Source organism: Schistocerca serialis, chromosome 6 (genome assembly GCF_023864345.2).
Source record: "Schistocerca serialis cubense isolate TAMUIC-IGC-003099 chromosome 6, iqSchSeri2.2, whole genome shotgun sequence".
Taxonomy (NCBI): Eukaryota; Metazoa; Arthropoda; class Insecta; order Orthoptera; family Acrididae; genus Schistocerca; species Schistocerca serialis.
In genome coordinates, this window is record NC_064643.1 from 334,369,177 (window position 1) to 334,395,342 (window position 26,166).

General features: G+C 41.9%; 1 protein-coding gene across 4 annotated transcripts in view; it reads left to right on the forward strand.

Annotated features, from left to right (window-relative positions):
• LOC126484579 (semaphorin-1A) overlaps positions 1–26,166 on the forward strand; it is an 893,741-nt gene that overhangs the window by 854,823 nt on the left and 12,752 nt on the right. For all 4 annotated transcript variants that reach the window (XM_050108140.1, XM_050108141.1, XM_050108142.1 and 1 more), the window contains exons 13-17: positions 3,963–4,045; positions 16,810–17,041; positions 19,981–20,123; positions 23,858–24,013; positions 25,379–25,589. In XM_050108140.1, coding sequence (XP_049964097.1) covers positions 3,963–4,045; positions 16,810–17,041; positions 19,981–20,123; positions 23,858–24,013; positions 25,379–25,589 — 825 coding nt within the window. The remainder of the gene's footprint in view (positions 1–3,962; positions 4,046–16,809; positions 17,042–19,980; positions 20,124–23,857; positions 24,014–25,378; positions 25,590–26,166) is intronic.

Here is a 26,166-nt window from a genome sequence, read left to right on the forward strand (position 1 = left end):
AATTAATCTCATAGTTATAGCATGACAACAGAGCTCAGCACTGCATGCAGTGGGCTACTTTGTCCAGGAAAGACGCCAAAGGATGAAAAAGAGAAACCAGAAGTTTACAATCAGTGATCAAATGAAATTTAGAACTATTTAGAAAAATATCAATTTTTTGAGTGTGTACACTTTAGCAAGGGCTTGTTTTTCTGTTTGTGAGTAGCATCTGCACATTCGTTTACAAGAATGGCCACAAGGCCGTACGAGAAAGCATTGGTGGCTAAAACAAGATGTTGGCCCATTTGGAAAGTAACCAAGTACAGTGATAAGTGTAATGTCGACTTCATTAGGGTAAAAGTACACTTGCAGGTAGGTGATCAGTGAAAGTGAACACCTTTACTTCCCAGAGAATGAAGTGGCTGAGTCAATGTGGCCACATCAGGGAGAAATTTATGGTAGTATGCAATCTTTCCGAAAAATAACTGCAACTTTTTGACATTGGTAGGGAGTGGCAGAGCTGTAATGGCATAAACACGCTGGAGTAGGAGCTTGATGCCAGCACGTGAGACTTTAAAACTGAAACAGATGATAGACAGCTGAAAGAATTGTGACTTGTCCAAGTTACATTTCAAGCTGGCAGTCTGCAGCACTGTGAACAAGGCACAAAGGGAATGAAAGTGTTCATCCATTGAGGAACCTGAGACCACAGTATCATCCAGGTAGTTAATGCATCCTGGCACAGAGGCCTTGACTTGCCCCAAAAATCATTGGAAAATAGGAGGGGCACTAACAATGCCGAATGGCAGGCACTGGTATCTGTGTGGCGGCCACACCGTTCATACTTGCAAAGGGCTGAACTACGGCACGGCCGACACAAGTAAGCGATTCCCAGCATTCACGAGTGCAGCTATACCGTTATGCCAAATTTTGGCTACGGTGTGTCACACGCCGGACCGCTCGGGACAAAGCAGGCAAACAGTGTGAGCTGGTCAACGCGATGCAACACAAGTCTCTGACTTCTCGCACCACCGACCGCGTGCGGCGAGTTAACGTGACTCCCCTGCAAATGCGTACATGCAGTCTTAAATGCAGTCACCCATTGCGTGGTGTCCATCCTTCTGTTTGGCAGTGCCTTTCTCCCTTTCACGGACATCATAGTGCCTCCAGTCGTACCAGGAACCGAACATTTGGCGACGCAGCTTTTGTCTCGCTCGGTACATGCGGTTGCGCCACGGCTCATCGCCGGAGTGCGTACCCTCCAGGATTGGTGATTGAGCCCTACCGCCAGTGCAGTGCGTCTGTACAGATGGGCTTTAGTGATGAATTGTATTTGTAACTTAGTGTAAGACTTGTGAAGAATAAATATGCCACGACCAAAACTGTTTTAGTTGTTTCCGTCACCAAGCCTCTCCATTGAACACAGTGCGTGGGCACAGCAATAAAGCCAGTACACTGCACGTTAATGTCTGTAAGTGGTGATACCACACGTCTCCGCTTCATATTAATTAGGCTCCCAGAAAGCTGTGCTAAGAGTTCATCCTGCTAGAGTAATGGATAGGTATCAATAATAGACTGTAATTTACAGACTTTTTAAAATCACCATAGCCAAAGGTTGCATTAGGTTTTGTGACAATTAACAATGGATTAGGCCATTCACATGAGGAGATAGGTGTGATAACAACCAAAAACATAAGTTGATCCAATTCTAATTTGACTTTCTCCTGTAAACCTATTGGGATTGGGCAGAGACAAAAAAAGTGGGGCCCTGCCATCGATTTCATTGTGATGTGAGCCTTAAAATCAGTAGCACACCCTAAACCTTCCAAAAACAGGGAGGGCACAGTGGGAGAGGAGCAGGTGGCCACTGGCTCCTGTTGCTACTTAGCATGGCGCTGCCCCGTGCAGTGTGGCGCATGGCTGTGATGTCGTCTTTACTCTGTGAGCTGACCAACAGCAGCTGAGGAGGAGAAAAGCAATGGTGACTATTTTACACCAAGCTTCTATCTGATTTCCTGCTGCCCTAGAGACTTTGAAGGACTGGCTATTCTTCAAAACCTCTGAGAGTGATGGATTTTCACATTTTAATGCACATTCAAGAATTTCTCTGTCAGGGGCCAGGCATATCATAGCATCACAAACCACTGAGTCAACATACGAGTCCCGATGAGCTTCTGTAATAAACTGGCAATGTCAGCTAAGCCCACGAAGTTCCGCTGCCCGAGCCCTGTACGACTGTTGCAGCTGCTTTTGACAACAGTATAACAGCAATAACATGAGTAGTGGTAAATATAGAGCAGCTGAAACATTTTATCGAAAGAGTGACTGGTAGGTTCCTGAAGAAGAGTTAGTTGACACGAAAGGTGATAAACGTGTGGAGAAATCCATGACGGAAAAAAGCCTCACACATGTTCAGGTTGGCAACTCCAAAAGCTTGAAAATGTTGCCAGAGGCATTTTTCGTGTATGTCCCAATCTTCTGCAGAATCATTATACAGAGGAAATAATGGGGCTTGCACCAACAGTGATAACAGTGATGAAGCAGCAATGCTGCCATGTTGTTTACTGCCACTTTGAGAGCCTGCTGCCGGTTGGTGAATGAATGCTCGCTGCTGTTCAACGAGAGGTTGAAGAATTTACACTGACATGGGCTGGCCATAGTGAACTGAGAAATGAAACACGTGGAGCAGAATCCCATCCTCATCATAAAAAATGTTGTAATGTTTTACAAACGTGATGTAAAAATTCCCAACAACCAATTCTTAATCCACTACCACAAGGAGGGATACACGAAGACACTGCTTGAAAAAGGGATCAGTACAATCAGACTTAACCATACAAAACATTTAAGCACAGTCTAACAGTTGGGCATATAATCAGGTAAACGTTAGTCTGCCCAAGGGCTGGCCTATCCAAAGCTGTTTAGCACGTGGCACACTGCTTGCTGCATCACTTGTGCCAGTGCGTAGGACCCCTTTAGGCAGGCCATGTAAGCAGATGCTGTTTGAGTATGTGCACTCACTCTATAGGGTCACAACACATTTAATTAGCCTATACATGGATCTTAACTGTGACAATTTTTAGTCTTGGTGTGTGCTGTGGAGTGCTTGAAAAAGTGTAACTCAAAATATCTTGCAGAAATAAAAGATCAGTTTTGCAGTCAAAAATTTAAGCAACGAGTATGTGGCATGAAATGTCACTCTCTCTCTAAAACTACTTGTACTGAAGCTCATGATCAGTGTGATAAATGCGTAGGATGATTTAGATTATCTTATCAAACAAACTAGTATTTCACTATCATAAAGGTGTATGTGCAATCACAAATCCAATCAATCAATACTTTCTGAATACTGTAACCCAATAAAATAGAAAAAAATGTTGTTCCAGATCAGATTTCGCAAACCGAATGCTTAACAGAAAAGAGCAAATGGTTGAAAGAAGCAGCCTCAGCAGAAAAGTATTCTCTCTCCCTCTCCTCCCCTCTCTCTCTCTCTCTCTCTCTCTCTCTCTCTCTCTCTCTCTCTCTCTCTCACACACACACGCACACACACATGCATACACATATTTTATATCACCCTAGAATATGTAATTGATGACTTCTCTGCATAAACCTTACATGCATAGAGCAGTTTCCTACAGTCATGTTCTCTATTGTCAGATTGAGGAGTCTATGAAGTAATATGCGTCAGATGTGAGAACAACTCCTAGAGAGTCACTGTTTGAATTAGTCAAGAAGCTTATTTTGTACACAGCCTGTTTGCAGAGATCGCTTTATTCTAGTTTCCATATCTCACATACTTAACTGTATTGAAAAGTAAAATAAAGTTTTTATTTCTGTTTTGGATTTTACTATCTCAGAGTCAAGAAAATAAAAGTTACTACTTCTAAGATTAAAATTTAATAACAAATTTGTTACTATTAGCAGATTATTGTTTATGGAGGTTCAGAGCAGCTTTTGTATTAGTAAAATTCTTCACATTACAGCTACCGATTTTCCCAGATAGCTGTAGATCCACAGATCAAAACCCCTGGAGGCAAGGCATATGATGTGCTGTTCATTGGCACAGGTAAGTGTTCTTTTTTTGGTTACAGAATCCTATAACTGTCTTGGAGTAGCTGCTTAGACTTAGTAATTGTGAAGAATCTGAGTAAATTTGTCTTTATAAAAACTGAATTTTTGTCATATAATTGTTAAAATAGGTGGCTTGTTGCTTCACAGAGAGAACTATACAAAGCATAGTTTATACAATTTGAAGGGGCAGGAGTGAGAGAGTGTTTTGAGGCAGCAGGGAAAGAATGTCAGTTACAATCTCAGCTTAGGAGAGCACCTAAAACATGTCAGTTCCTTCCCATTTTAAAGTAAATAGCATGGTGTTCCATGAGCTGGAACTCTTATTCCATTCACTACTTCTTTTCCAGCATTGTAGCCAGTAAGTATGACAATTATACTTAATGACTTGTCTTGTACTATAGATAACACGTAGGCTGGCTTTGACCACATCATAAAAAGGAAGTCGGCAGAAAAAGAGTGACTGGTTGCAGTTTGTTCAATAACAATGAGAATTCTATAGAAAATAAGTTAAATGTAACTTTAGTAGCCTCTGGTGTTAGAAGAAGAACCAAAAAAAAAAAAAAAAAGTTGGGATGAACCAGAAAAATGTAGAAACAAGAAAAGTAGCTGTAAGGGTGACAGTGAAGGAGGGGAGCTGAGTAGATTAATCAGACATTTACTGAAAGAAGTATGGGAAGGAAAGTTTTGGCAGAATGTAAATGATTTGGAATAAAGGGGACCACTCGCCTAGTTCCAGAAGCACTGAGTCAATCAGACACATAAAAGGGAATGAAGACTTGCTAGTTTTTGGAAAAGAATCCTGTGATGAGCTAGACCACATGCCAGCCCCCCCCCCCCCCCCCCCCCCCCCCCCACACACACACACACACCTATCGCTATCGCTGTGCCGTTACGGTGCTCCAGCTATATGAAAAATGATAGGATTTCAGTTTAGTGTGTGGGACTTGGGTGGAGAAAAGGATAGGAGTGGTGTATGATGAAGATGATATAGACGGGCTAACAGGACAGAGAAGGGGGGAACTATTATTGGGTAGAGGATGTGGGGACAGTGGGTTAGTGGAGACTGAGGCCAGAAGGATTACTGGAGCGAAAGATGGTGCAAGGATGACTCCCATCTGTGTACTTCAAAAAGGCTGTTGATGGATGTAAGGTTCCAGGTGGGACAGGTTGTGAAGCAGCCCTTCAACTTAAGCATGTTGTATTCAGCAGCATGTTGTGCCACGTAATGTCCAACTTCATGCTCAGCCAGTTTGGTGATGGCTATTCATTTTGGTTTACAGCTGAATGGTTGTCATGCTGATAGGAAAAGCTGTGCAGTGATTGTATGACGTGGGCACTTTGACAGGTGGCTTTGACGGAATAAGGTAGTCGTGTGACAGGACTGGAGTAGGAAGTGCTGGTGGGGAATTGGGCAGGTTTTGCACCTGGGTCTTCTGCAGGGATATAAGCCCTGTAGCAAGTAGTTGGGAGTGGATGTGACATGAGTATGAACTAGGATGCTGTGTAGGTTTATTGGTTGACAGAATACTACTTTAGGACATGTAAGGATGATCTTGGGTAATATATACCTCACTTCTGCTTTTAATGATAGATAATCAAAGACCTGGTGAAGAATATGATTCATGTGCTCCACTTCAGGGTGCCAGTGAGAGATTAGAGGGCACATCTTTGTAGTTGATTCTTGGGGGTGGTTGGGGGGGATTAGGGATGTATGAGGATATGCCATGGAAAATGTGTTTGCAGAGTAGCTTTGAATAGTAATGCCCATAAGTGAAGGACCTTGTGAGACCTTCAGAATGCTGGACAAGAGAATTATCTTCACTGCAGATAGGCTGTCCATGAGTGGTCAGGCTATATAGGCTTTGATAAGGTGTACAAGGAATGAGGTTGTGGTTTTGGAGTCAGAAGGACGTTGAGTGAGGAAGTGTTCATTAACAGCAAGATCCTGGGTCTGAGGGATGTTGGTGTATAGGGAACTGGAATCAACATTGATGAGTAGGGATGCAAGTGAAGGATGGTCAAAAGTCTGTGAGGGAAGTGCTTAGTATCACTGATGTGAATGGCTAGGCTTCAGGCAATTGCTCAACAAGAACAGAAATCCTTATAGCAGGAGCACAACAATGACGTGTCCAAGGTTGTTGGGATTATAGATTTTGGGGAATGTGCAGGAGGTGGATGTGTGGGGTGTCATTGAGATGAGGGGGGAGATGAATAAACAAGAGAGACTGTGGGATGGGCCTAAGGATTTCAGTAGGGACCGGAGATTCTGTTGGATTTGTAGTGTGAGATCACTATGGCAGACCTTGTAGGTGGAGGTGTCTGACAGTTGGCAGAAGCTTTCTGTCAGGTAGTCACTGTGTTGCATCATAACAGTGGTGGAATGTTTGTCTCCAGGAAAGATGATTAAATCGGGGTCTGTTTCGAGGTTGTGTATGGCTGCCCTTCCTTTTGTCATAAGGTTTGTCTTCTTAGATGGGACCTCTGATAGGATGAAGATGCCACATTGGAGCTAAGAGTTCCTGAAAGGTGACTAGGCAGTGTTTAGATGAGAAGATTACAGTTGGATTGTGGTATGAACTGGAAGATGTAAGAGTCAATGATAGGATTAAGTTGGCTTTAGTTGGAGGGATTTGTGGCAGAGAAATGTTTCCCCTGTAGAAACTGGGAGAAGAAGAGTAAGACTTTGACAAATATAACATGGTTAAACTTTGGTGTGGGGTTGAAGGCAAGGTCCTTGGATGGGACTGAAACTTCTGTAGGATTAAGTTTTTTGTTGGAAAGTGTAATGACCTGGATAGGATTTTTTTCTGAAAGCCATCAAGTTTTCAGTGTATTTTTACGTGTGCCAATCGACGACTCGGTGCTTCTGCTATTTGGTAAGTGGTCCCGTTTACTCAAACCTATTTATTCAAATAACATACATATGTAGTCATAAATAAGAAGGAATGGTTCTGAATTATAAGTTCAGAAGTATTTCATTATTGTGATGGTAACCATCTAATACTTGCTGTGTGGCAGAATACATTTTACAACAGTGTTCTGCATCTGGCTGTAGAATATTCACTTTCTTTTGCTGCAATCTTTCTTCATAACATTTATCACATATCTTCATGTGGTTGGATGTTAATTGTTGGATTTAGTAGAGGATGACCGGATGCCCTTCCTGTCGCCACCATTGCCTTCCCCTTCCTCACATTAGAATTGAATTCTTAATGTTTGTGATTTGTATAACTGAGGACGTGAACAACAGAATGATATTCACAGTCAGATGTATGGAAACCACCTACAAACCACATCCAGGCTGGCCAGCACACTAGTGCTCCTTGTTAATTCACCAGATGAATTACAGCTAAGGCTGGTGTGGATCCTCAAATCCTTCTGCAAGTGGCTGTCTAGGTGGGTCTGTTTTTTACCGACAGTCATAGCCTGTAACCCAGTAAAATATCTAATTTAACGATTTGCACATTATCTTTTTATTTGACACTAAATGTAATCACAGTAAGTAGACGTTTCAAATATCAATTCATTTTTTTTGTGAATCTTTAAGACTGCATTTGCAATGATGAACAAAAACAGTAGCAATCTCATTAAAACAGCTCCACCCTTCATTATCCAAATGTGTTGCCTGTCGTAAGAGGCCGTCTAAAAGGAGTTTCAACCGTTTCGGCCTTCCATGTGATGGTCCCCCTTGGGGTTTGACCTCCATTTTTCAAAATTCTACAGAAGTATGAGCCTTTCGGGGAAGGACACCTTACGTGGTGTACCACTGATCCTAAGTGCACTAAGACCTTGGCACTCAGCATTGTACCGGCGTTGTAACCATACCCACTATTCCTCAAATTGGGCCTAAACGCCTGATGGGTTGTACAAGTTACGCCCATAGTGCGTCCCCATCTGCACCAGCGATCATGATGGACTTTCCATGGCACCAGAAATCCAGCACGGTAGCCAGCCCGTTGTGGTGGGGTCGTCATGTACCCTCTAGGTTGTAGCCCCCTGACAACACAGGGATCGTACTGCCGATACCTGAGCTGCACCCTCCCCACGTCGGCCAAGGAGTAGATGCCCGTCTCCTTGGGGCATCAGGACTCCCGGCAACGGTCATCCTGCCAAGTGGCCCTTGCTGAGGCTGGGTGGCGCCCGTGGGGAGAGCCCCTGGTCGGAGTGGGTGGTATCGGGGCGGACGTTTCGCAGATGAAACGTCAACACGTATCAGGTCGCTCTGTGGCCGAGTCTTTCAAAAGAAAAGGTACCATTTCTAGTTCTGGTTCTCCTGCCCTTTCCCCCGTGGCCACTCCCTGGGAGGAGGGACAGGCCCGCCGGCTTGGGGCGAAGTACTTCCCCCGCTATTTGGTCTGTTTTCGAACCTAGATCCTCAGACTGGGGGGACGTTCGCCACCTCCAAGCCCATGTTCTTTGTTCAGCACATTGAGGACATCTTCGGGGAAATCGAGGCTCTCAGCAAGATGCTTCAGGGTCCATTCTTATCAAGACCACCTCCGCCACACAGTCGGCGGCGCTCCAGGCGTGCGACCGCCTAGGGGACATCCCAGTGTCCATTGTCCCGCATCTGGCACTAAATAGGACGCAGGGGGTTATTTTTCATCGTGACCTCCTGCTACAATCTGATGAGGAGCTCAGGGCCAACCTGGAGCGCCGAGGCGTGCATTTCGTCCGGCGAGTCCAGCGCGGCCCCAAAGACCGTCGCATCGACACCGGGGCCTTTATCCTCGCCTTCGAGGGGGACGTTCTCCCGGAGAAGGTAAAGGTGATGCGCTGCCGGTGCGACGTGCGACCTTACGTCCCTCCTCCTATGCGCTGTTTTCGGTGTTTGCGCTTTGGGCACATGTCGTCACGGTGTGAGGCTGAGCCCCTTTGTGGCGATTGTGGACTTCCTCTTCATGAGGAACATACATGCACCCCACCACCTCGGTGCATTAATTGTCCTGGCATCCACTCTCCTAGATCCTCAGACTGCCCCGCATATCAGAAGGAGAAGAAGATACAAGAACTCAAAACTTTGGATCGGCTCTCTTATTCTGAGGCCAGGAAGAAGTATGACCGCCTCCATCCCGTGCCATTGACCACTTCGTTTGCCTCAGTTGTGTCCACTCCTTCCGCGGTATCCTCACCCATATCCTGTCCCCCCTCCGCCTCCTCCGCCCCTCAGGGGGCTCTGCCTCTGCCTCCCAAATCCCTCCCTTCCAAATCCTCCTCCCCCGTGGCCCCCGCCCCCTCTGCCCCAGGGGCCACCCTTCCTCCTCCTCCTCTCCCCCCGCCACCTGAGAAGCGATCCTCTTCTCAGGCGTCCATCGGGGAAACGTTCCGGACCTCAGCTTCCGAGATCCGGCGTTCCAAAACGGACCCCGCGCGTGAGGACCTTCTTTGGGTCCAGCCCACCATCCCTGTGCCTCCTCGGTCTTCCAAGAAGGCCTCCAAGAAGAAGTCTCTATCCCCCTCTCCACCCCGGCGCATTTCGTCTGCTCCCGGCCGTCCTCAGTTTCGCCGGGACATTCTGCTGCCAGGTGCTCAGCTGGCCTCTCGTCGGCAAGTGATGCTGCCCCTCCTACACAACCAGGGACAGCGGCCGCAGCTGGCGACGACTCGATGGAACCGGATCCGCCTCCCGCTGGTTGTAGCGTTGTTCCCTCACAACCTGACCCTCCGCGGCCGTCGAGGTGACCAGCTCTTCCCCCGTCTCGTTCCCCCAACTTTCTGACTAGCGATGGCCTTGTTACATTGGAACATAAGAGGTATTCGATCTAATCGGGAGGAATTACAAGTGCTCCTCCGCCTGCACTGTCCGCTCGTCCTTGGTCTCCAGGAAACCAAGTTGCGCCCGACTGACCGTATTGCCTTTACCCACTATACCTCGGAGCGGTATGACCTCACCCCTGTGGACGGTATCCCAGCTCATGGTGGGGTTATGTTGCTCGTTCAGGACGATGTCTATTACCATCCCATCCCATTGACCACCCCACTCCAAGCAATAGCTGTCCGTATTACTCTTTCTGCTTCTACTTTTTCAGTTTGTACCATCTACACTCCACCGTCATCTGCTGTTACTCGGGCTGACATGATGCACCTGATCGTTCAGCTTCCCCCGCCGTTTTTATTGTTTGGCGACTTCAATGCCCATCATCCCCTTTGGGGCTCTCCTGCATCCTGTCAAAGAGGCTCACTCTTGGCGGATGTCTTCAACGATCTCAATCTTGTCTGCCTCAATACCGGCGCCCCGACTTTCCTCTCGGACTCTACTCATACCTACTCCCACTTGGACCTCTCGATCTGTTCTACCACTCTTGCCCGTCGGTTCGAGTGGTATGTCCTTTCTGACACCTATTCGAGTGACCACTTCCCCTGTGTCGTTCGTCTCCTGCACCACACCCCATCCCCACGTCCTTCGCGCTGGAACATACCGAAAGCTGACTGGGGACTTTACTCCTCCCTGGCTACCTTTCCGGACCACGATTTTCTCAGTTGTGACAGTCAGGTCGAATACCTCACGGCTGTTATCATCAATGCTGCCGAACGTTCCATTCCTCGTACTACCTCTTCTTCACATCGCGTTTCCGTCCCCTGGTGGAACGAGGCTTGTAGGGATACTATCCGTGCTCGACGACGTGCTTTACGCACCTTTCGCCGCCATCCTACGTTGGCGAATTGTATTGAATACAAACGACTCCGAGCGCAATGCCGTAGAGTCATCAAAGACAGCAAAAAAGCTTGTTGGGCCTCTTTCACCAGCTCCTTTAACAGTTTTACTCCCTCTTCCATCGTTTGGGGTGGCCTGCGCCGGCTGTCGGGCATTAAGGCCCACTCCTCGGTACCTGGCCTGACCTCAGGTAATGAGGTCCTTGTTGATCCTGTGGCTGTCTCCAACACCTTTAGCCGCTTTTTCGCGGAGGTTTCAAGCTCTGCCCATTACCACCCTGCCTTCCTTCCCAGGAAAGAGGCAGAAGAGGCTCGGCGACCTTCCTTCCACTCGCTGAATCTGGAAACTTATAATGCCCCCTTTACTATGCGGGAACTCGAACGTGCGCTTGCACTGTCCCGGTCCTCTGCTCCGGGGCCAGATGCCATTCACGTTCAGATGCTGGCGCACCTTACTCCGGCGGGCAAAAGCTTCCTTCTTCGTACCTACAATCGCGTCTGGACCGAAGGTCAGGTCCCCAAGCGTTGGCGTGACGCCGTCGTTGTTCCTATACCCAAACCCGGGAAGGATAGACACCTTCCTTATAGTTACCGCCCCATTTCTCTTACAAGCTGTGTGTGTAAGGTGATGGAGCGCATGGTTAATGCTCGGTTAGAGAAGATCCAACGGAGAGCAGCGCGCTTCGTTACAGGATCATTTAGTAATCGCGAAAGCGTTACGGAGATGATAGATAAACTCCAGTGGAAGACTCTGCAGGAGAGACGCTCAGTAGCTCGGTACGGGCTTTTGTCAAAGTTTCAAGAACATACCTTCACCGAAGAGTCAAGCAGTATATTGCTCCCTCCTACGTATATCTCGCGAAGAGACCATGAGGATAAAATCAGAGAGATTAGAGCCCACACAGAGGCATACCGACAATCCTTCTTTCCACGAACAATACGAGACTGGAATAGAAGGGAGAACCGATAGAGGTACTCAGGGTACCCTCCGCCACACACCGTCAGGTGGCTTGCGGAGTATGGATGTAGATGTAGATGTAGTCTGGATTCTTGAATCTCGACGGCTACTTACTAATGTCCGATGCGGCTTTCGTTGCCGCCGCTCCGCTGTTGACCACCTTGTGCCCTTGTCGACATTCATCATGAACAACTTTTTGCGAAGGCGCCAAACGGTAGCCGTGTTCTTCGACTTGGAGAAGGCTTATGATACCTGTTGGAGAGGAGGTATCCTCCGCACTATGCACAGGTGGGGCCTACGCGGTCGCCTGCCCCTTTTTATTGATTCCTTTTTAACGGATCGAAAGTTTAGGGTACGTGTGGGTTCCGTATTGTCCGACGTCTTCCTCCAGGAGAACGGAGTGCCTCAGGGGTCCGTCTTGAGCGTAGCCCTTTTTGCCATCGCGATCAATCCAATTATGGATTGTATTCCACCTAATGTCTCAGGCTCTCTCTTTGTCGATGACTTCGCGATCTACTGCAGTGCCCAGAGAACATGCCTCCTGGAGCGCTGCCTTCAGCGTTGTCTAGACAGCCTATACTCATGGATCGTGGCAAATGGCTTCCGGTTCTCTGAAGAGAAGACGGTTTGTATCAACTTTTGGCGATATAAAGCGTTCCTTCCGCCATCCTTACATCTCGGTCCCATTGTTCTCCCATTCGTGGAAACAACTAAGTTTCTAGGGCTCACGTTGGACAGGAAACTGTGTTGGTCTCCACATGTCTCTTATTTGGCGGCCCGTTGTACACGTTCTCTTAATGTCCTCAGAGTTCTTAGCGGTTCATCTTGGGGAGCAGACCGCACTGTCCTGCTTCGCTTGTATCGCTCCATAGTGCGATCGAAGCTGGATTATGGGAGCTTCGTCTACTCGTCCGCTCGGACATCCCTCTTACGCTGGCTCAACTCTATCCACCATCGGGGGATACGTCTTGTGACCGGAGCCTTCTACACTAGTCCTGTCGAGAGTCTTTATGCTGAAGCTGCCGAATTACCATTGACCTACCGGCGCGATGTACTGCTGTGTCGGTATGCCTGCCGGCTGTTGTCTATGCCCGACCACCCCTCTTACCAGTTCTTCTTCGCCGATTCTCTCGACAGTCAGTACGGGTTGTATGTGACTGCCCTGTTGCCCCCCGGAGTCCGCTTCCGTTGCCTGGTTCGACAATTGGATTTTGCCCTCCCTACCACCTTCAGAGAGGGTGAGAGCCCGACACCACCTTGGCTCCAGGCTCCGGTTCGTATTTATCTCGACCTCAGCTCACTCCTGAAGGAGGGTACTCCGGCTGCAGTGTATTGCTCATGGTTTGTTGAACTTCGTCCTCGACTTGCCGGTCACACCTTTATTTACACCGATGGCTCCAAAACTGACGATGGTGTCGGCTGTGCCTTTGTCGTCGGGGCCGCCACCTTTAAATACCGGCTCCTCGACCAATGTTCGAGCTTTACGGCCGAGCTTTTTGCTCTCCATCAGGCCGTTCAGTATGCCCGCCGCCACCGCCATTCATCGTATGTACTCTGCTCTGACTCACTCAGTGCTCTTCAGAGCCTTGGAGCTCCCTATCCGGTCCATCCCTTGATTCAACAGATACAGCAGTCCCTCCATTCTTTCGCTGATAATGGTTCTCCTGTCAGCTTTCTGTGGGTTCCCGGACATGTAGGAGTGCCTGGGAATGAGGCTGCGGATGCTGCAGCCAAGGCTGCAGTCCTCCTGCCTCGGCCAGCCTCCCATTGTGTCTCGTCATCTGACGTTCGTGGGGATGTATGTAAGAGGCTTGTGTTGTTGTGGTGGGATGCTTGGTCATCCCTCCAAGGAAACAAGCTCCGGGCAGTAAAACCGCTCCCAACTGCTTGGACAACTTCCTCCCGACCATCTCGGTGAGAGGAGGTCCTTCTGACCAGGTTGCGGATTGGGCATTGCCGGTTTAGCCACCGCTACCTGCTCTCCGGTGACCCAGCCCCGCAGTGCCCTTGTGGTCAGGCATTCAGTGCACCATGTTTTATTGTCGTGTCCCCGTTTTAGTCAATTTCGTGTTGTCCTGTCCCTGCCATCTACTTTACCAGATGTTTTAGCTGATGACGCTCGAGCAGCTGCTCGTATTCTGCATTTTATAACTTTGACTGGCTTGTCCAAAGACATCTAACCTTTTTACTTATTTTATCTGCATTTTTGTCAGGTCCTTCTGGTGTCCCCCCCATCCCCTTGAGTTTTACTAGATTCCATGTGCTCTAACAACAGTGACTGGGCGCTAATGACCTCAGTAGTTGAGCGCCCATAAACCCCACAAAAAAAAAAGAATCCAAATGTTGTAAGATTTTACATTGAAGATAAAAGGGTCCAAAAACTATCTGCACAAACAAGTCACATATTATATGGCAGAACAATCATTTATATACAGTACAAAAAACTTCAGTGTTTGGATTTTTGCATAATCTCCTCTCAATGGATTTTAATATTTTTGTAACAGTCTTTAACCTGACCCTTCGTTTTCTTCATACATGTTCTCAGGTTTGATATCTTACCATCTTCTCATTTTATTTAGAACTTTCTTAATATCATATCTTCTTTGTTTGTTTATCTGATTCTTTCTTTTCTTCGTGTGCTGTTAGTCTAGTGTGTATTTTTCTTTGTAGCAGACTGTCAAATCTCCGTTGCACTTCTTTTATAAAACAGAAAGATGGCCTGAGTCATGTTACTCCCCTCAGTATTTTCTCTCACAAAGCACAGAATATTTTGCAAACTGAAGCTGACTTTCTACATTTTCAGGTATCCTTCAGAATATAATTTTAATATCTGTCTAGCTTGACCTTTTTTATTGTTTCCCTCTTACCATTGTCAATATTGGTTTGTGGAGGTTAATGTTAATTGCTTGCTGCTGTTTGCCATGTCCTTTATTTTCTGGTAACTGTTGCTGTGAGATCATAGTATTGTGCTAGTATACCTCCACTAATATTTCATTTGTACACCTGGATATTCAATAACAAATCTTGTGCACTAGCTGCTAAAGTTACAAATTAGACATTAACAGTAAATAATATTTATCCTTTCTGCTCTTGAATACTAAACAATTAACATTTTAATGTATTGATTCCAGCTTAGTATACAGTATTGACCGTTAGTAAAATGTAGTTTTGACAGTATTTTGGAACATTTAAAATTATATTCAGAAACATTAATATATGACCTCTTCCACTGCATCGTATTACAGCCAACAGCTGAGTGTGTTGTATATGACTTACCAATTTTGTAGTTACAACATGTAGATCATCATTTTGTTACTGCTTGCTGCATTCTTTTATCTGATAAATTCTTTAAATATAGTGTTAAAATAACAACCTGTTTAGCATATATAAAAGAGTCACTTGATCTAAACTGGAGTTCATACATTCTAGAAGCTTAATATTTTCTGTTGTTTTTGTCATTAATTATAATTTTATGTCTAAGTTTAAGTCTTGATTGGGTTCCCGACCAAAATGTAACTTCACACTGCCCCGCCATTACAAATCCAGGACTCTGTCTAGCATACGATGTGTTGTTACAGACAAATTGAAAGTGATTTCTGTTATCGGCACCAGTAAAATATTTTTATTATTAGCTGGTCTGTAATGGGGAAAAAATAAAAGGTATTTGTATGATGTGGGCTACAAATTGAAAGTAATAGCATACGCAGAACTACATGAAAACAGAGCAACTAGCAGCATTTCAGCCCTCCACCAACAGAAAAAAATGAGGAAGACTAAATGTGCAAATAGAGAACTGAATGCAAAATGGCCTAAAGTAGAGGGCATCGTGAATTGGATTCAAGGACGCCATCAAAATGGCATTGTAATTAATACAAAAATGATTCAAATACGTACCCGTAAGCTAGCACTACGATGGAACTTAACAGACTTTAAGGATAGAGTAGGTTGGTGCTACGTGGTTTATGAAGCATCATGGACTTAGCACATGAATCAAAACCAAAATATCTCATAAAATGCCACAAGAGTATGAAGAGAAAATATTGTCTTTCCATCACTTTATTATTCAACACTGAAAGAAAACCAGTGTGGAACTAAGCCAAATAATAAAGATGGACAAAACTCCTCTGACATTTGATGTGCTGAGTAACAGAACTGTTGCCATGAAAAGTGGTAAAACATTGACTGTAAAAACAAGTGGACACAAAAAAATGCACTACGCTGATGTCCTTTCATGTTGTGCTGATGGTACTAAACTTAATCCAATGATCATTTTCAAATGCAAAACAATGCTAATATTTTCTGAAATACTGACAGGTGTTGTTGTTCATGTACATTACAAGAGTGGGATGGACAAGGCTGGTATGAAATTAAAGATTAATAGAATGTGGGAGAGAAGGAAAGGTGCTTTATTGAAGAAGAGTTCTCTTCTTGTGCTGGATCAGTTTAATTTTCATTTGAAAAATTCTGTGAAAGAGTAATTGAGACAGAGAAAAACCATTTAAATTGTATGTGATAGAGGAATGGAACAAATGGATGATGACTGAACCCAAACATGAATTCATGCCAAAGAGAGCTTTAAAACAACCTATAATCCAACAAGTGCATCAGTGGACAAAACAGTTGTGGTGTAGAGTGAGAGAAGTGGTCTAAAGTGAGAGAAGAAGTGCAGCGTAAGTAACACTCTCAATGGCAGTGAAGACCATCTGTATATAAAGAGGACAACAGTGAAAATGAGGAGGAGGAAGAAGAAGAGGAAGAAGAAGAAGAAGAAGAAAAAAGTTCAGATGATGATTTTCATGGATTCTCATGATCAGTTCAGTTTTATAAACTAAGAATCTTTGTTTTAGCATGGCTTTGCAATCTAATAATAAGAATGGTAAAAATGTTATCTTTCTTTAAATTGCTTAAAAATCAAGGTGTATCTTATAGTCCGTAGTGTCTTATAGTCCATAAAATATTTTTGTTATTTGTTTCGTAAGAGTTATTGCTGATTGATTAGTCAAGTGAAAGCTGATGTGTTCATCTAGTATCTTATACCCTAAAAGCTGGATTTACATATTATCGACATCTATACTAAGCATTTAAACAATGTATTTTTTATCATTTTCAGCCTGTGATAAACTATTCCATCTAAATTTATGTTGCAGATAATGGTAAAGTGATAAAAGCTGTGAATGCTGATGCAGCAGATACAACAGAACGTGTATCACCAGTTGTCATCGAAGAAGTGCAGGTGTTCCCCACCCATATGCCTGTTCGTGGGTTGAAAGTCGTCCGCGATCCTGCACTGCCTGATGGACGCCTTGTTGTTGTGGCTGACACAGAAGTCCAAGCTTTACGCCTCCATCGTTGCTATTCCGACAAAATACTGTCCTGCAGGTCAGTTCAAATTACATATGCAATTTGTGATTAACAGTTTTTATCCATATTTTATAATGTATAAAACCAGTGATTAAAATGAACAAAAATTAGAAGATACAAGCACTCACATGAGCTGAACGATGCATGGCATATACACATGTGTAACAATACAGTAAGTTTAGATTCTGCAGCTTGTGGTCTAGTGACTAGCGTTGCTGCCTCTGGGTCACAGGGTCCTGGGTTCGATTCCTGGCCAGATTGGGGATTTTCTCTGCCCGGGAACTGGGTGTTCATGTTTTCCTCATCATTTCATGTTCATCATTATTCGTGAGAGTGACTAGATTGGACTGTGTAAAAAAATTGGACTATGAAAAAATTAGGACTTTGCAGGAGCACTGATGACTGCGCAGTTGAGCACCCCAAAAATCAAATATCATCACAGTAAGTTGCATTAGCCTTCATGTTGCTGCTCTTCTTCTAGTTTAAGTTACCACTGCCAGCTGCTGTGATGAAATTCATTCATACATTGTGTTCCATAAAGCAGACCCTGCACACTGTTACGTAAAGTTTACTAACCACAAATAATGGCTAGTGCTAATACTCTTACAGATTATTGTGGTAATTACATCTAAATTACTTTTAATGTGTTAATATACAGGGTATTTAATATACAACACAAGTGTTGCTTCTGGTGTAGTGTGGGAACCAATACACGCGTAGGCCAGCTGCAATCACCAATGTCACTTTGACCCATTGCTCAGAGAGAGTGGCAGGTGGCATATTGATTTTAACTGGGAATATACTAGAAAAGTTAGCAGCAGTCTCAAAAAGACATCTGAGAAAATTGTTGCGCCATTTAACATTGCAAACTGGGAATCGGTAGCATCTGATCACAAGGTTGTGTGCAAACTCAAAGTCATTACTGTAAATGGCTGTTGCAGCCATGATGGAGATATTGATTGTATTTATTTTTTTATTTTTCTCTCAGTATAGCGTGACTGCTTTTATTAGGGTATGGAAACCTTTAGAACAATCAATGTAGGAGTTCTAAAAATCCAGATCAGTTATATCTAGAGAATATGCATGATGTCAAAACATGAATGTGCCTTGAAAAGCATAGTTTATGATATGTATGTAAATTTAAAAATTGGAGGAGATAGTGATCTAGCATATAAGGAAAAGGTCAATTCTATTGCTGAACAAAGAAAGTAAAAAGAGAGAAAAGATGTGGATAGTAATCCAAAGTAGCAGTATCATGTGCACATTGGAGGATTAAAAATGGAATGATAAAGCACATGAAGCTAATTTTTAATTTTACCATGCAGAATCTTGGATAGTTTTTAAATGCATGGTACTCATTCATGTATCCTTAAATAATGTAGTTTTGCTTTGATAAAATTTGGCGGCTATTATCTTTCAGATGCCTAGAAGGAATCTTCCCCCCCCCCCCCCCCCCTCTCTCTCTCTCTCTCTCTCTCTCCCTCCCTCTCCCACTTTTCTCTCTCTCTCCCTCCCTCCCCCCTTTCTCTCTCTCCCTCCCCCCTCCCCCTCTCCCCCCCTTCAGGGATTGAGAGGGGGAGGGAAAATTTTATTTTCATTTTATATGTATTACGAATGCAATTCAGAGGCTGTCAGATACTGAATGATTTCCACTGTGGTTGTGTATTAAATATTAGGAGTAATATACGTGGCCATCAATGTTCTGAAACAATTCAATTTTCCCCCGTCATATTCACTGATAATATACAAGTGATTTGTCTGACAACTGTCAACCTATCGATCCTCAGTTGCTAGTAATATTATATTGATGGTTTTTAGGTTATGTTTGTCTTCAGCTGAATAAATACAATTTGTCTTCTGCCATTCAGATTTTCCCTCTGTTTATTCAACCATTGTCTGCAGAAAAGGTAGGACACATGTAGTGCAATACCAGCACACCCTGCCACTGAGGATGCTGCAAAAAGTGAAGCAAAATGTATGTGGCAAAACATAAATCCCATTTATTCATTTCCCACAAACATAACCTCAAATTCGTCAATAAAATTTTTCTGCCATTTTGATATATGTGCAGAAAACATTTAGAAATGCTGACATTTGATAAATTATTGTGACACTAACAATTTGTTGCACTGATGATGTAAATCTTGTAGATTAAATCTAGATTTATCCACCAATAATTCATCTTTTTTGTCACTTTTAACTAAATTCTGTTTTAAATGATTTGATCAATCCATTCCCTGGTGATGACACATTCTGTTCCTCCAGTGGTTGTTCAGTGTGTATGAAGTTAATCAGTTGAAAATTTTGATAGCTATACTGATGTCATACAGACATTTTTGATTGACTTCATTTGTACAAAAACATTTGACATCATAATACACAATTCTTCTGTGATGAGAAGTTGCACTAGACCCATGTCAGATCCATTCACCAGGTAAATGATAAATTATCTTCCACAATGCTCAGCCTAAATATGGTTTTCTACAGCCATTTAGCGTATGATCATCAAAATTCCAAATTTTTTTGTCAGAGTGTAGAAACATGAGAAATAAACACACATAGAACACAGCAATCAATTCAGTCCCATAATTTACATGACAATCTGCTATCCTCACCTCCACCAAGGCAGTTTATGGTGACACTGTGGGGAGGAATTCCAGCTGTTAGTATAATCCAGATGTTGATAATCTAGTTTCCTATACTGAAAGTACACACGGGTCATAAAATTATTTAATGCAGCATTACTTGGCGCCTTTTTAAAGGTTTCCCATTCCTTGAGGCTGTCCTTTCATTGTTGCTTTTAGGTTTGCTTCATTTGTATACAGTTTCTAACCCCACATGGAGGGAGGTGAAGAGGGAAAGAGCTAGCAATTTCTGGATAATAAATTTTATCAATTGTTGTATCAGATCTGTGAGAATAATGAGGTGCTGTATTTCAAATCCATTTCTTCCAACAGTGAATGTGTTGCACTGCAAGATCCATATTGTGCCTGGGACAAGCAGAGCCAGAAGTGCCGTGCTGTTGGAGCTCCTCGTTGGAGTGATGACAGTATCTTCATCCAGAGCATTGCCACTGGTGTGCACTCAGGTTGTCCTGCAAGTAAGTAGCTAACTTACTAATTAGATTAAATATGGTTTCAGTTTTTATGTGAAAGATGATCCCATAGGTCATAGAAAATACACTTGTCTGCTTGTACCCTTATCTTTACTCATAACAGTTTTCAGAAGGTACACCACAGAACTGTGGTTATGATCTCTTGTTACATATATTTTTCACATCTATTGCTGCTAATGTTTGTTAAACATTCTTTCCTGTGTTGATGCGTTCTAGTCCATTCAAATATATATGCCTTGTGAAAGGTGGAGAAGAAGTTGTTTTTTTTTTTTTTTTTTTTTTTTTTTTTTTTTTTTTTTTTTTTTTTACTCGTTCATACAGTTGGAAAGAGTGAAATACCAAGTTTTGTCAACAAAATTTATGTATTTATGTTGACTAAACTTCATGTAATCAAAAAAAACTTTGAAAATTTCGAACTTTTTTTCAGAAAAGCTCAGTTTCATATGTTCCTGATGTTTTGACATGCATTTCCTTTTTAAAAAAGCACAAAATTCCAACAAATCTGATTACAACTACTTTTTCTACACCCAGTACCAAGGACACTGGAGCCCGTCAAAAAATAATGATTTTTTTTCAAGCTGTGTGCAAAGAGGCGAAATACCTAGTTTTTGGGCACTTTTATTTCATATTTCTGTTTTGTGCATGTGTGATGTATATGAATTGAACATCTCACTTTGCAGAATTGTACTCCATGTGCAATCGCATGATTCTTGGGCATCCCTCTATGTGATTACTATGTTGCTAGTCAAATTTAAGATCCAGGGCAGTTCAGCCCTGTCTCATGCACATTTATAAAACTATATTTGTTATTAATTGTATTATATATATTAAGAACCAGCAACAAAAAATTGAATTATTATTTGCTGAAATAGAAAAACTGAAATAGGCAGCTACTTATACTTGTATAAAGAACCATGTAATACAAATTAAACATAGGTAGCTTTATTATAATTAAAAAGCCATTAAAATTTACTTATACTCCTGAATGCATAACTTCTGACAGTGTACTTCAGCCTTTGGCTCGTTTGCAATGTTTACTGTCAGACTTGTGAGATGCTGTGAAAAACCACGTTTTCTGCACTTCCTCTTCCTGGCTTTAGCAAAAATAAGTTTTCGATGCCTTGTTCTAAATCAGTCATGAACACAAGGAAGTCAACATGTTCTCCCACTGTAACCGCACTCCAAAACTGTAAGTTCTTTAAAAGGAATATGTTACAATCATAATATCAGCTTCTTCTGCTTGGCCCATCTCAATGCTACAATATCAAAATTCCTTTTTAATAAGCAATTCTTCTTTCATTCATCAAACAAAAACTTACCTCACCTGAAGAATGTTTTTTAGGCTTACAAATTGTCCCAGCACTCTTTGTGCGACATTGCTGTTCCTACTCATCAAATACAATATCAAATTAAGTCGAAAATGACAATGCAAGTAAGAAACATAACTTTGGGCTATCGTTTTGAAGAAAAGATCTAAAGGCCAAGTTACTTTGTGTATAAAGTACCTTCCATCAACAACAAAAAATTTATTCAGTGCAATTGAGTTCCTTCACTAGAACTAAGGCACATGTCTTTTTCTGATAGCATCATTCAGCTATAAAAATGTACGGTACCTCTCTCTCACAATCTGACCTGATTGTGTTCGTAGATACTGAATAACGTCAGTGATGCTTTATATCCTGGCCTTGCCGCAAAGTGAGATATTTAATTACAATGTGTAACACATTGTATAATGTATTTCTTTTATGTAAATATAAACTGAAGTAAAAGTACTCAAAAACTTGGTATTTTGCCATTTTGCACAAAACTTGAAAAATCATTATTTTTTGATGAACTGCGGCATCCTTGGTATTCGATGCAGAAAGAAGTCGTAGTAATCAAATGCAAAGAGAATTTTGTGCTCTTTTAAAAAGAAAATATATGTCAAAGTGCTAGGAGCACAATAAACTGAGACTTTTTTTTTAACTGGAATCGAAAATTTTTGTAGTGTTTTGATGAAAGAAAGTTTAGCTCACATAAAATTTGCTGACAAAACTTGTTTTCCAATCTTTTCAAACATGTGGATGAATTAAAAAAATAAAATCTACCCCACCTTTTACAAGGCATAGGCTTTTATCCCCAACAATTTGACTGGACTTTTCACATTTTAGTGCCTTAATGCGTATGGTGAAGAAAGTGTACTTCATGGCAAATTGCTGTTTCCAACAGACATTAATTGTAAAATTACAGGATAATTTCCATACAGCATCAAAATCTGTCACTAGTGTAAATGTAACTAAAAGCTTGGTATTGTAGTCTGTGGTGTAGCATAGTGAAAATCAAAAACAGGAATGCTTCCATTATATTCGAGAAACATAAATACAACGTTGTGGTAAGTTCAGCTGGTCTTGGTTGGTTGGTTGATTTGGGGGGAGTGGACCAAACAGCAAGATCATTGTTCCCATTGGATTAGGGAAGGATGGGGAAGGAAATTGGCTGTGCCCTTTCAAAGGAACAATCCCGGCATGTGCCTGAAGCGATTTAGGGAAATCATGGAAAATCTAAATCAAGCTGGCCGGACGCAGGCTTGAACTGTTGTCCTCCTGAATGCGAGTCCAGTGTGCTAACCACTACACTACCTTGTTCTTTCAGCTGGTCTTGTCTGCCATTTACTATGAAAATATCTGTAGTTGAGTAGCTTCTGGCTTAGTATGAAACATGAAAAGTATAGGATTGGGAAAAAGTAAAATAACTTTGTGTATTCCATAATGAGCTACACAAGATCAATAATTTGTGATATCTAACTTCCTCACCATTCAGCTTTGAACTGATCATATCTATATATATTAAAAATTTATTTGGCATTATATGACAATGCCTGAAAGTTACCTTCATCACAGGATTTATTTGCCATTCGTAGTAAGGGGGTTGTGGTAAGGGAAGGATTTAAAACAGAAAGTGTGTCAAGCAGGTAAAGTATTTTAGGGCTTTAATAACAGTACCCTACTTTATGTACCATCCTATACATATTGTGAAAACTATAATCAACTTGAGGGAATCCCATTTCTTGAAAAGTAGGACTTTGATGATTGATACCAAATCTTTCATCATTATTTATATCATCAGTGGTTTGATGCTCCATTTTTATTTTTCAGAACCTCAAAATAGTATGTGCACACTTTTTTGTAGCACATATAATGAATTGTGCACAAGGTGGCAATTGCATTTTACTGGATGATATTGTCACTAACTTTGTTGTACAAGTGGTAGTCTTCCCTGTCTTACACATTCCACATTGAAATTACCAACATGTGTAACAGATGACAATACAAAAAAGACCAGGATGTTACAATGTAATTAAGGACAAACATATTTCTCTGGAGACAAATGCAATGGAGATGGAACAGCCTTGAGAGAACATCATTTGGCTAGAATTCCCTCGCTTATTCTTTTTTATTTAAAAAAAAAATCAACATAACCAGAGAACTGGACTTGTGATTTATGAAAGGCAGTGATTCAGTGAGCTTGACAATGAAATAAATTATTGATTATGAAGTTCAAAGAAACATACCCATGACCTTCGTAAGGATTGTAATAAGACACATTAAATAAGAAATGTGAGTGGGAAATGCTCTACAGACATTTTACTGATGATTACATTTTAGGTTCTTAATTTCAGATGTTACTAAAAATAAATGCATCTGTTTACAGTATGTGTAACAAATTTCAATAATTTCCAGGCAAAGTACTGGGTAAAAGTACAGGCAGCGTAGAGGGACTGTCTTCAAACTTTGGAAAGCCATACAACCAGGATGTTGGTGGGCGAACTGGCCCAACTAAAGATGTGCCTGAAGGAGAAGTTATCAACATTGTCCACGATGATGGACAACACAGTGGTCAGTGAACTATTTACCTTGGTGAAATAACTTATTCAATTTATTATTACTAACATTGGAACATTTTGTGGCATTGGCTTTTGTTACTACAGTTTAAATTTTGAAAACATGCTTTGTAGTTTGGATTCTAAGAAACATAGTTTATTGAGAATATTTTCTCAGCAGTCTTGCCCATCCAACATTGGTCACATTAAATAATCAGATGTTGTAGTAACATGTTTGTGGAGGGTTATAGGCAAAGGAAATAGAACACAAACTTTTACAGAGAATGACATTTTTAAAAATCAAGTTTGATACAATAGTATTTTGTAGAAATTTTCATTCTCATTTCAACAAAAAAACTTACTGTCAGCCATGTACATACCTTTTATTGGCATTTCAAACAAAGTGCTTTAATTGGAATCTACTTAAATGCATTTAGGTGTTATAAATTTATATAAACATGAATGCATATAAGAATATCCAAATCTTAGCAACCACCTTTAATGTCAAGGAGACTGTTTTGTCACTAAAGCACAAAATAATGAGCAATTAGAAGTTGTAGAAAACAGGGCAGTGAACATTTACTGATGAAAAGGGATCACCACTCTGCAGTACATTAATTTATTATTGCTACAAGTATTTAAAAACTCCTATAACCACAAAAGCATTGTGGTGTGTTACAAGATACATGTCAGAAGTTCCAAAAAAGAAACATAGAAAACAGTTGCACACACTTTTCAAAATCTGAGCTTGCAGTCACATGGAAAAACCTGATGATTGATAAAACATTTCAATTGGATAACACTTTCAGAATTCGCCATTAAGAAATAAATTTTAGAAAGTTTTGTTGGTGAAATCTCATTGTAACTATTTCAGGAGTAAAATAATGAGAAGTTTGTTATTATGCGAAGCCATATGTTATGCTTCTTGACAAGATTAAAAAATTTAAAAGCAGATGCATAAACAACAGTAAAAAGTTATTATTGAGAGACCATTGTATTCATGCAAGCATGAGGGGAACTGTCACTCAACCATATCAACAGCCTTATATGTAGTGTTACAAGATGCTGTTATAGTCTACTTGAAAATGGTCTCCTGTATAGCAAGTGTAATTTAATTGTATCTCATTCTCCTCAAAGAAAAACCCCATGCATACATTGCTACAGAAACTATTTATTAAAATAATTTCCATTTCTACTAGCAAAATTTTATGGAAAGCATGAGAACAAGCAGTTTTCATGCTACTCATTGTAAAGGAGATGCTTCTTTTACTGCACTGTGACACTCCATGATGTTTCTTTTTAATAAAACTAAGCAATTAACTATGTACAAGATACTTCAGGCTGTAACAAAAGTAAAGTTGAAGTATGCGATTGGTTTCAGGTCCAGAAGTGAGTGCAGCAGATAGCCCGCTCCCCCAGTACTCTGTAGAAACCCTGGCACTGGCAGTCGTGGCAGGATCTGTGGCTGCGCTGGTCGTGGGTTTTGTGACAGGCTACCTCTGTGGCCGCAAGTGCCATAAGGAAGAAGAAGACAACCTGCCTTATCCTGACACAGAGTATGAATACTTTGAACAGAGGCAGACTGTCAACAGGTAGGGAAATTTCATCGCTGCAAAATATTTTATGGTTTCACATATGTGAAGTGAGTATTAAGACAGCACATTCAAAAATGGTTATTCCTGGAGCAGTGTTGCTTTGGAAATTTGAATGAAAAAGAAACACTGCAACTTGATCTGTTGGTAGTTGAGGTGGCCAATAAAGACAATCATACATCCACAAAAACACAAAAATTCAATAAGTTTATTTACAACACATACACTTAATAGCTGGGTTATATATTACTTTGAAGTGCTGTGGGTCATTCTGCGGTGCTGAATTACATACAATAAGAGTGATATTTTTGATAGTGACAAATAGTTGTGAATGCTGATACAATCCATTAAGTCACTGGTAACTAGTGATGCTTAATAATGTCATGCTGTGTCAGTGCAATCACTGCAGTCTCCCATGATAACACTGATAAATCTGTAGATTCACTGAGTCTGGGGCAAAACTCTGAGCATGGCTACTTAAAAAGATGCCATTGACCCACACAGCTAGTCACAAATTTGTTGACTAAATAATTTATTTAAATGTAGTTAGTTTCAGGCTCCAACAAACCCTTAGAAA